Source organism: Carcharodon carcharias, chromosome 21 (genome assembly GCF_017639515.1).
Source record: "Carcharodon carcharias isolate sCarCar2 chromosome 21, sCarCar2.pri, whole genome shotgun sequence".
Classification (NCBI taxonomy): Eukaryota; Metazoa; Chordata; class Chondrichthyes; order Lamniformes; family Lamnidae; genus Carcharodon; species Carcharodon carcharias.
The window spans coordinates 54,831,130-54,842,979 of record NC_054487.1 but is presented as its reverse complement, the minus strand read 5'-3'; the positions used below and the strand labels follow the sequence as shown (position 1 = coordinate 54,842,979).

The window sequence follows — 11,850 nt, the reverse complement described above, 5'->3', positions numbered from 1 at the left end:
AAATTTTCCTTTTGATGTTGATAAAGAATGTGTGAGTAAATCCTTCAGGGAGCTAGAGCTGAAATTATCCACAATTTTCCAAATCAAAAGTCAATGATTCAATTAAATTGTACAATAAAGCATAAAATCAATCTTTACTCTCAGGCAAGAACTGAATTTTAAAACCTGTTAATGCTGTCTGTTAACAAGGACATAACAGATGAGCTTAATATGTGTGATAAACTATTTATTGCATTTCATAATGCCATTATCTGTCATTAGTACCGATTACACACATCTAGAACTATAATACACATTTTATTGTCTGTTTAAACAGACACATTGAATGATGGAATACTATAATACAGGAAAAATGTTTTTCACACCTTGTAATTCTATGGCAGTGCCAGTGACAACATAGTTCAGTACCTTAGAAAGGAGCTGATTTTTTTTACATTACATTACAACTATCACTGCTGCTCAGTTCATTACCCAATGGAGGTACAATTCGTTACTTATCCACTAGTCAGGGTTTTATTAAGTTTTATACAGGTGATATATTTTAGGAACTCAAAAATGAAAACACATTATTACCAATAGGTTTAAACAAGTGTAAATGCCGATGGGTTAATGATAATTTCCGTTCAGTCTCTGTCCAGTGAAAAACAGTCAATTCTAATTCTAACAATACTAGTAGTGTGCACAAAATTTTAATTCAGTCAGTACAATTTTACAATGAATTCAACTACAGCATGTATAAAGCCTATGGAACAGTATACTCACATGGTTTTATAGCACTGATGTCTTTTTAGACAAAAACTAGGTACAATAAAACCTGATAACTCCCTGTTGTTAGTGGTAGTCTAGTTTCCTTTAAAGTCCTATGTTTGGTCCTTTACTTGATTCAGCAGTGAGAGCCTTGAATACAGAGCAACAGCTGTTACAAATTTCAGTCATGACTTTTCACTTTTGAGAATTCAAGGCATGAACACAGTACACAGTAATGGAAAGTATCAAAATTAGTTTACCTCAAAAAGATAAATAAACAAATAGGCATAATCCACCAATACATAAATTGATGTTTGTGCTACAGCTAAAAGATACTATATATAAAGGACCACAGTCCCCATCAGCTTATGATAGAAGCAAGGATAAATGAGCTTTAATTTTGCCACACAGTATGCCATATAAGTATGCACTGAAATTCAAGCAATAAATACATACATTATTTTAAAGCCTTACAATAGCTATGCAAAGCAGATGCAAGAAAGCAGATTTGCTAATATTAGCAAGCAATGGTATAAAATAGAGTAAAAAATACATGAAATGCATCAAAGCAAAGCTTGCTTAAAAAAGTCTGGTCATTTATGGGCCCACCAACATTTTTTTTACATAATTATGCACAATTATCAAAATACAGACAGAGCATATCAGAAAACCCCAATAAACCTAAAACCTATTGTAAGCATTTGCAGAGTTTTGGAGGTTCTTCTGGTAAAATGTGCAAGCAGCTATTTTTAATCGTACTCGTACAAAATCCATGCAAAATTCTACAGGTATATGCAATCTGTGGCTAAGACTTTTTTCCAAAAGATGTGTGACTGAGGTATGCATGCTACCAGCACTGTACCCTCAGATCTCTTTCCAGATGAATTCACATACCATTCTTACTTCCAGTCCAATTGAGTAGTTTTACACATGCACTTCGATTACATTATCTCCCTTTCAATACATCCAAACATTAGTGTCCTACAAATGTTTGAAGACAACCTATTTGAAATCTTTCTCCCCCATATTGGTAACATAAACCTTCCACTGACCATGAACTATAGACAAGCATAGTGAGAGTAACAGTTAACTGTGATACTCGTAAATAATACAATCTGCCACAATTGTTCTGGTGTGTTATGCAGAGGTAGAAGCTTTCAGAAAACCTTTAGGGTGAATGGAAGAACCCTACTGAAAGCAGTTGTGTCCTTTTATTTGGTGTGATAGATGACTGTGTATGTCTTAAGTCTACTTGCTGACTCCAGCAAAGAATAAATGATGAGCTTGGTTTGCAGGAACCAGCTCCTTAACATGGAACTGGCAAGTATGTTAAACTCTACCAGCCACGTCCTGTCAAAAACTGTTTGTAAAGCAATAACCATATTTAGGTTATGAGGTCCCTTGGTTGGGGGGGAAGTGTAAGGTATTTCACAGAATTGGCACACAAAGTGAAATGCAACATTTTGAGTTAATAAATATCAGTGTTAAGCAATTTTTGTCTTTTTTTTAAAAACTACATCACAATGCATCATGAAACATTTTAGGAAAACTTTTTTATGCATTGTTAGGTATAGCAGATATTTTAAGCCTTAACATCACATATACGCAGAGGCAGAAATTTGTGTAACTTTGGTTTGATAGAAATGGAAATGTCTGGTTTAATGACTATTAAACACTATGATTTGAAATGAGTATAAAAATTGCTTTCGTTTTTAAACTCAGCCAGATCATTTGAACTCAAAAGTGAAAATAATTTTTGGCTTCACTAGTTTTTCAATGTTTGGTAACTACAGTTATTTTTAAGTGAAATCTGAAATCTCTTCATGACGAACATAACATGAAAAAAGACAAACATGCAAGACATAAGCTTTACAAAACATTACAAAGCCACCAGTAAAAACTGTTGTCCGTACGGGAAAAAATGCGAATGAAGCCTACTGAATTTGTCAGCGTTATAATCTCACCTGCCTTACTGGTCTCTAAATGTTTATTTAAAGTGTGAAATGAAAACATCTATATAAATTCTGTAGTTGCACCAAGTACATATACTTTGTTTTGGTCAAAGATGCACACTTAGTTGGTTCCTACTATAACTTCCTACTTTGTATCACTGTTACTGTGTAATATTTGCCACTGAAACTTTTTTTGGACTCAGCAGATCACACATCTGACTTCATTTTTCATCTTGAATACTTTCCTTAGGGTTAAATAAAAGAATCCCAGAGGTCATCAGAAAACAGCAGGTAGTTCATGTAAATGTTCCTTTGTACTAATTAAAGTTACAGAAGGCGGGCCATCAAAATGGTTGTTTCTGTCTTTGAGCTATTGGCCATTGTCAGAGTTGACTTTGGTTTTAGCTGTTGCCTTTGAATATGTTTACAGGTAGACAAAGCTTAAATACAAGGAGGTAAAGAGAACTGCTGTACAGTATGCAGAAAAGCATAATTTCCATATGGTACTTGCACAGGTGGTAGAACTTTCTTTTAAAACATAAGATTGCACTTTACATTTCAACACTAATAGCACAGACTGGAAACCTAAGGTGTTCAGTTGCCTCAGAAATCCACGACAGTCTAATTACTGTGGTTTTGTAATATCTAACTACAAACAGAATAGTTGGTGGCACCAACACAAAATCTGATCTGTCCCCAAAATTCAACTAGTTACAGGCAGTGATTCTACTTTCTGATACTACTGTGCAAATTAAAAACCAACAACAACTTGAACTGGATCAGCAAATTATCTAGTTTAGCTACTGTATACTAAAAATTCACATTTAATGAAGCTAACACTATTTTTGGCAGTATAAGAGGCCATTGACTTTCTATATAGCTGACATCCCGATATTCGGTCAATCCATCAACCAGTAAGAGCTAGGTAACAATTTCATATGATAAGCCATCATAGAGGAAAGTTTATCAGAAAACTTATTTTTTGCAATCCAATTTTCTATTTGTTGGAAAAAAGCAAGCAATTTCCGATGCTTGTCATCCCTTGGTACTCAGTAGAAATCACAGATAGTTCCATTAGGCTGTTTCCTTGTCTCATGCTCAATAAATAGTCACAGTAAAAGTCTGCCAAACATCCAATGACATGGAGTGGTTACGGAGGTCTGTAATATGACCCTGTTATTGAAATGTTTGAAGTTCCTTCTTATTCTAGGTCTTCAGATGAAGGTTCCTCTTCAATATCTCTGTCCTCTTCGATCTCTGGACTGTGATTGGCTGTCGTTACCAAGGACATGGGGCCCTCATCTTCTTCTGCATTCATTGGTTCTTCTTTGACATGAATGGGTTGTCTGGATAAATTTAAAAATAAAAATGTGTGTTAATAAGCACTATCAACTGAAACAAAACATGTTACTGTCCAGCTCAAAATATCACAATGATATATGTTTATAAATATATTTGTTTTGCAGAAGTCAATTTTAACATTTTATTATGCTCAGCAGATAATTATTTCTCGAAAAGGCTACATCATCAATTAAACCATTGAGAGTGTCAAATGCTTTAATATGTCTGATTTTATCCCCTGAAGTTTACCTTTTTTCTCCCAAAAATAAATCAGAAAGGTCACAGTGATCTGAAAAAGCTATAAAAGTTCACTTACGGCACATGGTGAAAAATGCCATATCATAAATAATCTAGAATTTTTCATACCCTACCCCTCCAGCAAGAGAAGACCTGCTTTTTTATCTTGTTAATAGAAACTGCAGTCTCTCATTAATATGCAGGGCTGGTGTGCTGCTTCTCAAGAGGAATACCTGCAGCAAGGCTTCGCCATTAATCAACTTCAGCCCAGCAGTTCAGCGAGACATGATGATACATGTTTTTAACTCTAAATTAATGAATATCTTTACCAACTGTCAATAAATGAAGAAAAACACTGGTGAGGAACACAAGTTGAGGTGGGAAATTTCCAAACATAACAGAATGATGAGGAAGTGGGCAACTAACAAGAATAATAATGCTGTCACCCACAAACAAGGCTTAACATGATCCAGGCCCTACTCAAGGAAAGGGTTGTGCTGCAATGATAAATCTGCCAAAACCTAATTATTTTTGACACATTAGATGCATCAGGGACTCACAGTGAAAAAATTTCCTTATCAAGTACTCTTGCATTAGAAAGTGACTGAACCTGCCAGCCATCTCTTGGGCTACATTCTTCGATGAAAGGAGTAACTTTGAATTTTAAAAGGTACAGATCGCTTTAATATTCACAGCAAAATAACTTATTATTCAAACCTTATTGGTAAGCCATACAGTTTTGTTATTTATTATTTAAACAGATAATTTGTGCAATTTTATTGGTCATCACAATCAGAACAAAATAAGAAGAAAATAGAACATTGGAATTAGAAATTACCAAAAGGTTTTTCTTTGAAAGGTTGGTTCTTTTACATACCAATTGAGTGAAGAAACATTTTATCTTACTGAAAATACTAGTGAATGTATATTAAACTCTTTCAGGAATTCTCTTACAATGTAATTATTCAGCAATCTACAAAATAAAATCTATTGCATTGCCTATGAAGATGACATTTGTATCAGTCTAGCTTAAAATGTTTTGTTGAGGTATGGGTTATTAAAATATATATTTATTAAAATAATACTGCATAATATTGATAAAGGTTAAATTGTTTTAGTGTTTACAATTAGCTATGGAAAACAAGTTTACGAGTTCTTTCTTTAAGACATGGAGCTTCCTGCAGTCAAACATTTTGGCATGAACTGCAATATAATGAACTCACTACATACTTTAATAAGAAGCAATCCATTTCATTAAGAATGAATAGCAATAAATAGAGGTTTCCTAAATATTTTAAATCTAAAATGAATCATTTGTTTCAGAAGTAGGCTTCACTCAGGATGACAGATAATATCCCAGGAGCTCAATGACAAAGAAAGCCTTCTTAAAATACTGCCATTCTTATTTATCATATTGCTAAAAAAAACTCCAAATAAGGATACAAAAATTTAAAGAGAGATAAATGAGTCAAGCGAACACTGGGTTGCTATGGTCATAAAACACAGCAAAACCTTTCAACAATATGAAAAGCATAGCTTGCAGCTTTAATTTACATTAATTACATATCAGTAGTATGCTTGCTTGGAATATAAAAAAAAGAGAAATTATGAGAGCTCACAATCACTTTGCACAGTATTAGGTACTAAAATGATTCATGCAGTATTTAATACGTGGCATGCCTTATGAAGCCACAAATGTATGTCTGCTACTAAACCTTTGCAATTGTAGTTGCAACTGGTCTGTGTCACTTGAGCATTATTACAGGATTATTACTGTGCTGGCAATCATGCAGAGACATTCAGTGAATGCAAATAACACTATTAACTGAGTACCTTAATGAAATAAGATGATTTGTCAGTCCTAATAATGATAGACAATAATAGCAACTGTGCTGCATGTTTGTTTTTTCCCTTTTTGAAATACGAAAGGTATTTTCTTTTTGATTGGTCGGCATTGCCAACAAGAAAACTAAACTAAGCGTGTTGAATCATTTTAAAGACCCTGTAAATGCCAGAGTTGAAAATGAATTAACAGAAAAGATTTTCTCCTCCAAGGCAACTATAAATCTCTCGTGAATATCATTCATGACAGTCTATCTGGTAATAGATGTGGCAAAGGACATCCAACAATACATTGATTCCAAAACTGCCTGAACATATCAAGACCATACTACAGCAGGGTCTCTGCAGTTCAAAAGATATAAACATGAAATAGTTTTTATCAAAAAAAAGCATTAATTAACTAAATGTGCTAAACTTTAGTATTTCTTGCCATAATTCAATTTAAGTTTAAAATGGCAGGGGTTAGGGAGGGGGGTGGAGTGTGGTGGTGAGGGCTAGTAGTGTCAGTGGCCAAATGCTCAACTTCAAACTGGAAAGTCTTCAGTTGAATGTTAGGGTTGACATGCAAATCTGATTGGTTCAGCTGGGTGAGTCTTCAGCTATTGCATGAAGTTATGATGTGAATAGAAGTGCTCCACGTCAGGACAGGAAAATCTTATCTACATGACCTACATAAAGTGTGTCTCCTGTTGGATAATTATAAGGCGACATTGACACTCCCATAGAGAGGGAATAAGGCCCAGACTTTTCCACCACCTATGCCCACCAACCAATTCAAGATTCAGTGACAGATAACCTTCAGGTACAGCATGCTCAACAAGAGGTAGATCTTCATACAGACTTATAAATGTCAAAACCCATTCTCTACTTCATTATAAAATTTAAATCAATCTTATTGCTAAAACAAAAATACTGATCTTGAAATTACACTGTCAGATGCTTACATATGAATGCTTAATATGCTAGTTTGAAATGTTTTTCTCTGCTATTTTAATGGGGTGTGAACCCCTTTATTTTAAACGGTTTAATACTGCTGTTGAAATAGCAAAAGAATGAATTTTAGATCAGTGCATTAAGTTTTCTTATACAGCAACATTTTTAGCATCATCGACCTTTCTCATGAAAACTCGTTTTTTTTAGTCTGTTATGAAGCATGTCTCACTATCAGTGCATTATTTTAAAAATCACATACTTACACATATTTTGAGTGTCCCTGTTAATTCATGAAATATTTTTGTTTCAACAAGGACCGTGGATGGCACCATCAGGGAATCTAGCTGGAAGGCGCCACTGACCCCAGTGTTGAGAGAGATTGAATTAGCATACAATTGAAATAAATTGCTGAAGCATCCTTGGTTAAATGTTGCCTCTACAGTGTTGTTAATTCAGCTCCCTCACATGGTCAGTTTCTGTGATGTCATTAACAGTCATAATTTAGGGCAAAAAGGCAGACCAAATGGAAACAATATAAATCAATTCTTTTAAGCTATTTAAAAAAAATTATACCTTTTTAAGTGTAAGCTAATTATTGAGCATGCCTTCACCGAGATTCTGAATAATTTTTCAATTTTTCTGAGTAATTCTCAAATATATTTCAACGGTTATGTGCTGGAAACCTGAAAGTTCTGTTTCACCGGTAATTATATATTTTTGTTTATTTGTTCAAAATATTTTTTTAATCACTGGTTTAGCAATTTTATTTGGAAAGGTCATCTTTTTTCAAATGTCTAGCTACAAACAATAAATACCGCCCCTCTGCAGTTCTCTTTTTACTAAGTACACTTTTACTGTTGCAAGCCTTGAGTATTATCATATTTTCTGCTGCAGAACCAAAAATAACATGATTATTTTAAAAAATATATGACAAGAAATGTAAAATAAAAATTTTATATTGGGATCATATATTTATCCTAGCAACAGATAACTAATGCTTTTGAATGAATTTACATTTCTCCCATTACTAAAGATGCAATTACTTTGGTGCTGTTTCAAGACTCTACTTCTTTGGGGATTCCGAGTCAGGACATTATTGCTATAATGCTGCTTGTCATGAAGACGTGCTTTATGTCAATTAATGATTTTTAATCTACCAGCTGGAAACCTGAATTTAACTTATAAAAAACAGACTTTTCAAAAAAAATACACAGACTAAAGTGACATCAGATTACAGCCAAAGATGGCTACCCCAAATTGTATTACTATACTCCCCATATTCAATTCACTGGAATGGAGACAGTCTGTCTGCAAAACTCATTAAAGACAATGAGTGCGGGGGAAGTGTGAAGGCCTCCTATCTCCTGTCCAATGAACAAGGTATTAAAACAATCACTTGAGATATTCAAATGTTGGAGATGGGTCATTAAGACTAATTGCTTGGACAATGGGACCCTGGCTAAAATAGATTTCCAGACTTAAACTAATCAAGTCACCTTGCAGTACACTGTCAATGTTCTTTTTTTGGATCCCTTGGCAGTTGGAGAAGGAAAGTCACATGCCAAGCCAACTCTTTGTATATTTTAAGCACATGTTTTTTCAGCAGAACTGAGGGCAAGCAGCTTTAAGAGATGACCCAAGTGGGGACCTCTCCTGCCTTCACTCTCTGTCCAGCCCACCTGGCAAGTTTCAAATCCTGTTTGCTGACTGTGACACTGATCCAGGGACACTCTTGCTGTAAACAGAAACTTCTTAAAAACATTCAGTCCAGCAACACCATTTCCAGAAGAACAACCAAATCAGTCAGCTACACCTTTAAATTGGAAGCATCAGAACCGCCAAAGGAAAGTCTGAAGCCAACCAAGTCACCAAACTACAGCCAGAATTCCTTTTTACTTCTTATGTACTCTAATTTGCCCAACCCATCCTTCCCCATTCTGCAAATCAACAACTGACATGTGGGGGGCTTTCAAATGTCAGTTGATAAGAATTCAGGACTGGCATGTTCCTGCTAGGATGAAGGATAAGCATGGCAAGTTTCAGGAACCTTGGATAACGAAGGATATTGTGAGATTAGTCAAAAAGAAAAGGGAAGCATTCATTAGGGCTAGAAGGCTGGGAACAGATGAAGCCCGTGGAGAATACAAAGAAAGTAGGAAGAAACTTAAGCAAGGAGGCTAAAAGGGGTCATGAAAAGTCACTGGCAACCATGATTGAGGAAAATCCCAAGGCCTTTTATACATATGTAAAGGGCAAGAGGGTAGCCAGGGAAAGGGTGGGCCCACTCAAAGACAGAGGTGGGAATCTGTGTGTGGAGCCAGAAGAAATGGGAGAGATACTGAATGAATACTTCTCATCAGTATTCACCATAGAGAAGGACTTAGTGGTCGATTTGTCTAGGGAAGAGTGTGTAGATAGCCCCTCGATCATTCTGAGAACAAAAAAGAGGAGGTGCTAGGCGGCTTGAAGAATATTAAGGTGGATAAGTCCCCAGGGCCAGATGGGATCTACCCCAGAGTACTGAGGGAGGCAAGGGAGGAGATTGCTGGGGCCTTGACAGAAATCTTTGTATCCTCACTGGCTACGGGTGAGGTCCCAGAGGACTGGAGAATGGCCAATGTTGTTCCATTGTTTAAGAAGGGTAGCAGGGATAATCCAGGAAATTACAGGCCAGTGAGCCTTACGCCAGTGGTAGGGAAATTATTGGAGAAGATTCTTCGTGACAGGATTTACTACCATTTGGAAGCAAATGGCCATATTACTGAGAGGCAGCATGGTTTTGTGAAGGGGAGGTCGTGTCTCACTAACTTGATCGAGTTTTTTGAGGAAGTGACAAAGATGATCGACGATGGAAGGGCAGTGGATGTTATCTACATGGATTTCAGTAAGGCCTTTGACAAGGTCCCTCATGGCAGACTGGTACAGAAGGTAAAGTCGCATGGGATCAGAGGTGAGCTGGCAGGATGGATACAGAATTGGCTTGGTCATAGAAGACAGAGGGTAGCAGTGGAAGGGTGCTTTTCTGCATGGAGAGGTGTGACTAGTGAACTTCCACGGGGATCAGTGCTGGGACCTTTGCTGTTTGTGGTATACATAAATGATTTGGAGGAAAATGTAACTGGGCTAATTAGTAAGTTTGCAGACGACACCAAGGTTGGAGGAGTTGCAGATAGTGAAGAGGATTGTCAAAGGATACAACGGGATATAGATCGGTTGGAGACTTGGGCGAGAAATGGCAGATGGAGTTTAATCTGGACAAATGCAAGGTAATGTATTTTGGAAGGTCTAATACAGGCAGGAATTACACAGTAAATGGCAGAACCCTTAAGTGCATCGAAGGGCAGAGGGATCTGGGTGTACAGGTCCACAGGTCACTGAAAGTGGCAATGCAGGTGGATAAGGTAGTCAGGAAGGCATATGGCATGCTTGCCTTCATTGGCAGGGGTATTGAGTGTAAAAGCTGGGATGTCATGCTGCAGCTGTATAGAACCTTGGTTAGGCCACGCTTGGAATATTGCATGCAATTCTGGTCACCACATTACCAGAAGGATATGGAGGCATTGGAGAGGGTGCAGAGGAGGTTTACCAGGATGCTGCCTGGGCTGGAGGTTATTAGCCATGAGGAGAGGTTGGACAAACTCGGATTGTTCTCACTAGACTGATGGAGATTGAGGGGCGACTTGATAGAAGTTTACAAAATTATGAGTGACATGGACAGAGTAGATAGTCAGAAACTTTTTCTCAGGGTGGAAGAGTCAATTACTAGGGGACATAGATTTAAGGTGAGAGGAGAAAAATATAAAGGTGATGTGCGGGGCAAGTTTTTTACGCAGAGGGTAGTGAGTGTCTGGAATTCGCTACCAGGGGACGTGGTGAAAGCAGGTACGATAGTGGTGTTTAAGAGACAGCTTGACAAATACATGAATATGATGGGAATAGAGGGATACGGAACCCGGAAGTGCAAAATGTTTTAGTTGATGGGCAACATGATCGGCGCAGGCTTGGAGGGCCGAAGGGCCTCTTCCTGTGCTGTACTTTTCTTTGTTCTTTTCTTTGTAATCTGTATGTGTGTGTATGTGAACTTCGAGTGTGCGTGCATGTGTGTGTGTGCGCGTGTGAAAGTCACAGCATATTTTATTATTTTACTTAGATCAGTTTAAATATAATAAAGCTAACCTCTTTCTTCATTAAACTCAAGAAAACTTGTTTGATTGGTTCTTTTAGAACCACTGTGCATAAACTATTAAATACTCATTGTTTTGGCAAATTTATCCCTTTGAAACAAAAAAAAAACCTGTTGCAGTCAAAGAGGAATGAGGAAGGAGGGAAGTCATTTCACCCCTCCTCACCTGATCATAATACTGCTGATCTTCACTCTTTAATACTGAACCTTAGTGTGAAACACAGGCACTAGCTTCTTTACTCTGGCAAATTTTACACGAGCCTATGATCTTGTCAGCTCCTTTACACAGCCAACGGGAATGAGAAATGTGCATCTGCCTCTGGCCAAACTCTTAAACCACGATAAAACAATCCATGATATTCTGCATGTTACTCATCATCTGTTTCTGCTGGTAATGTACTGAAATAATTATTTAAATGCGCAGATAATTTTTGAGTCTTAACATGATTTAAAATTCTTTTAATTTTCCCTGAAGAACGTTAATACAATTGTACATATCCTTTTTAGTTTTTCTAATAAACTAAAAGGTACCAAATCACCATTATGATCCATTCATTTTAATTACCCTTAATATTTAAAAATATAATTTACTGGGTGCTGGGTGGGCATCACCAG

The 11,850-nt window shown here is 36.6% G+C and overlaps 1 protein-coding gene across 4 annotated transcripts in view; it reads right to left on the bottom strand.

Annotated features, from left to right (window-relative positions):
- Positions 1–211: 211 nt before the first annotated feature.
- foxp2 (forkhead box P2) overlaps positions 212–11,850 on the bottom strand; it is a 920,115-nt gene continuing 908,476 nt past the window's right edge. For all 4 annotated transcript variants that reach the window (XM_041215859.1, XM_041215860.1, XM_041215861.1 and 1 more), the window contains one exon: positions 212–4,045. In XM_041215859.1, coding sequence (XP_041071793.1) covers positions 3,901–4,045 — 145 coding nt within the window. In that variant the 3' untranslated portion in view covers positions 212–3,900. The remainder of the gene's footprint in view (positions 4,046–11,850) is intronic.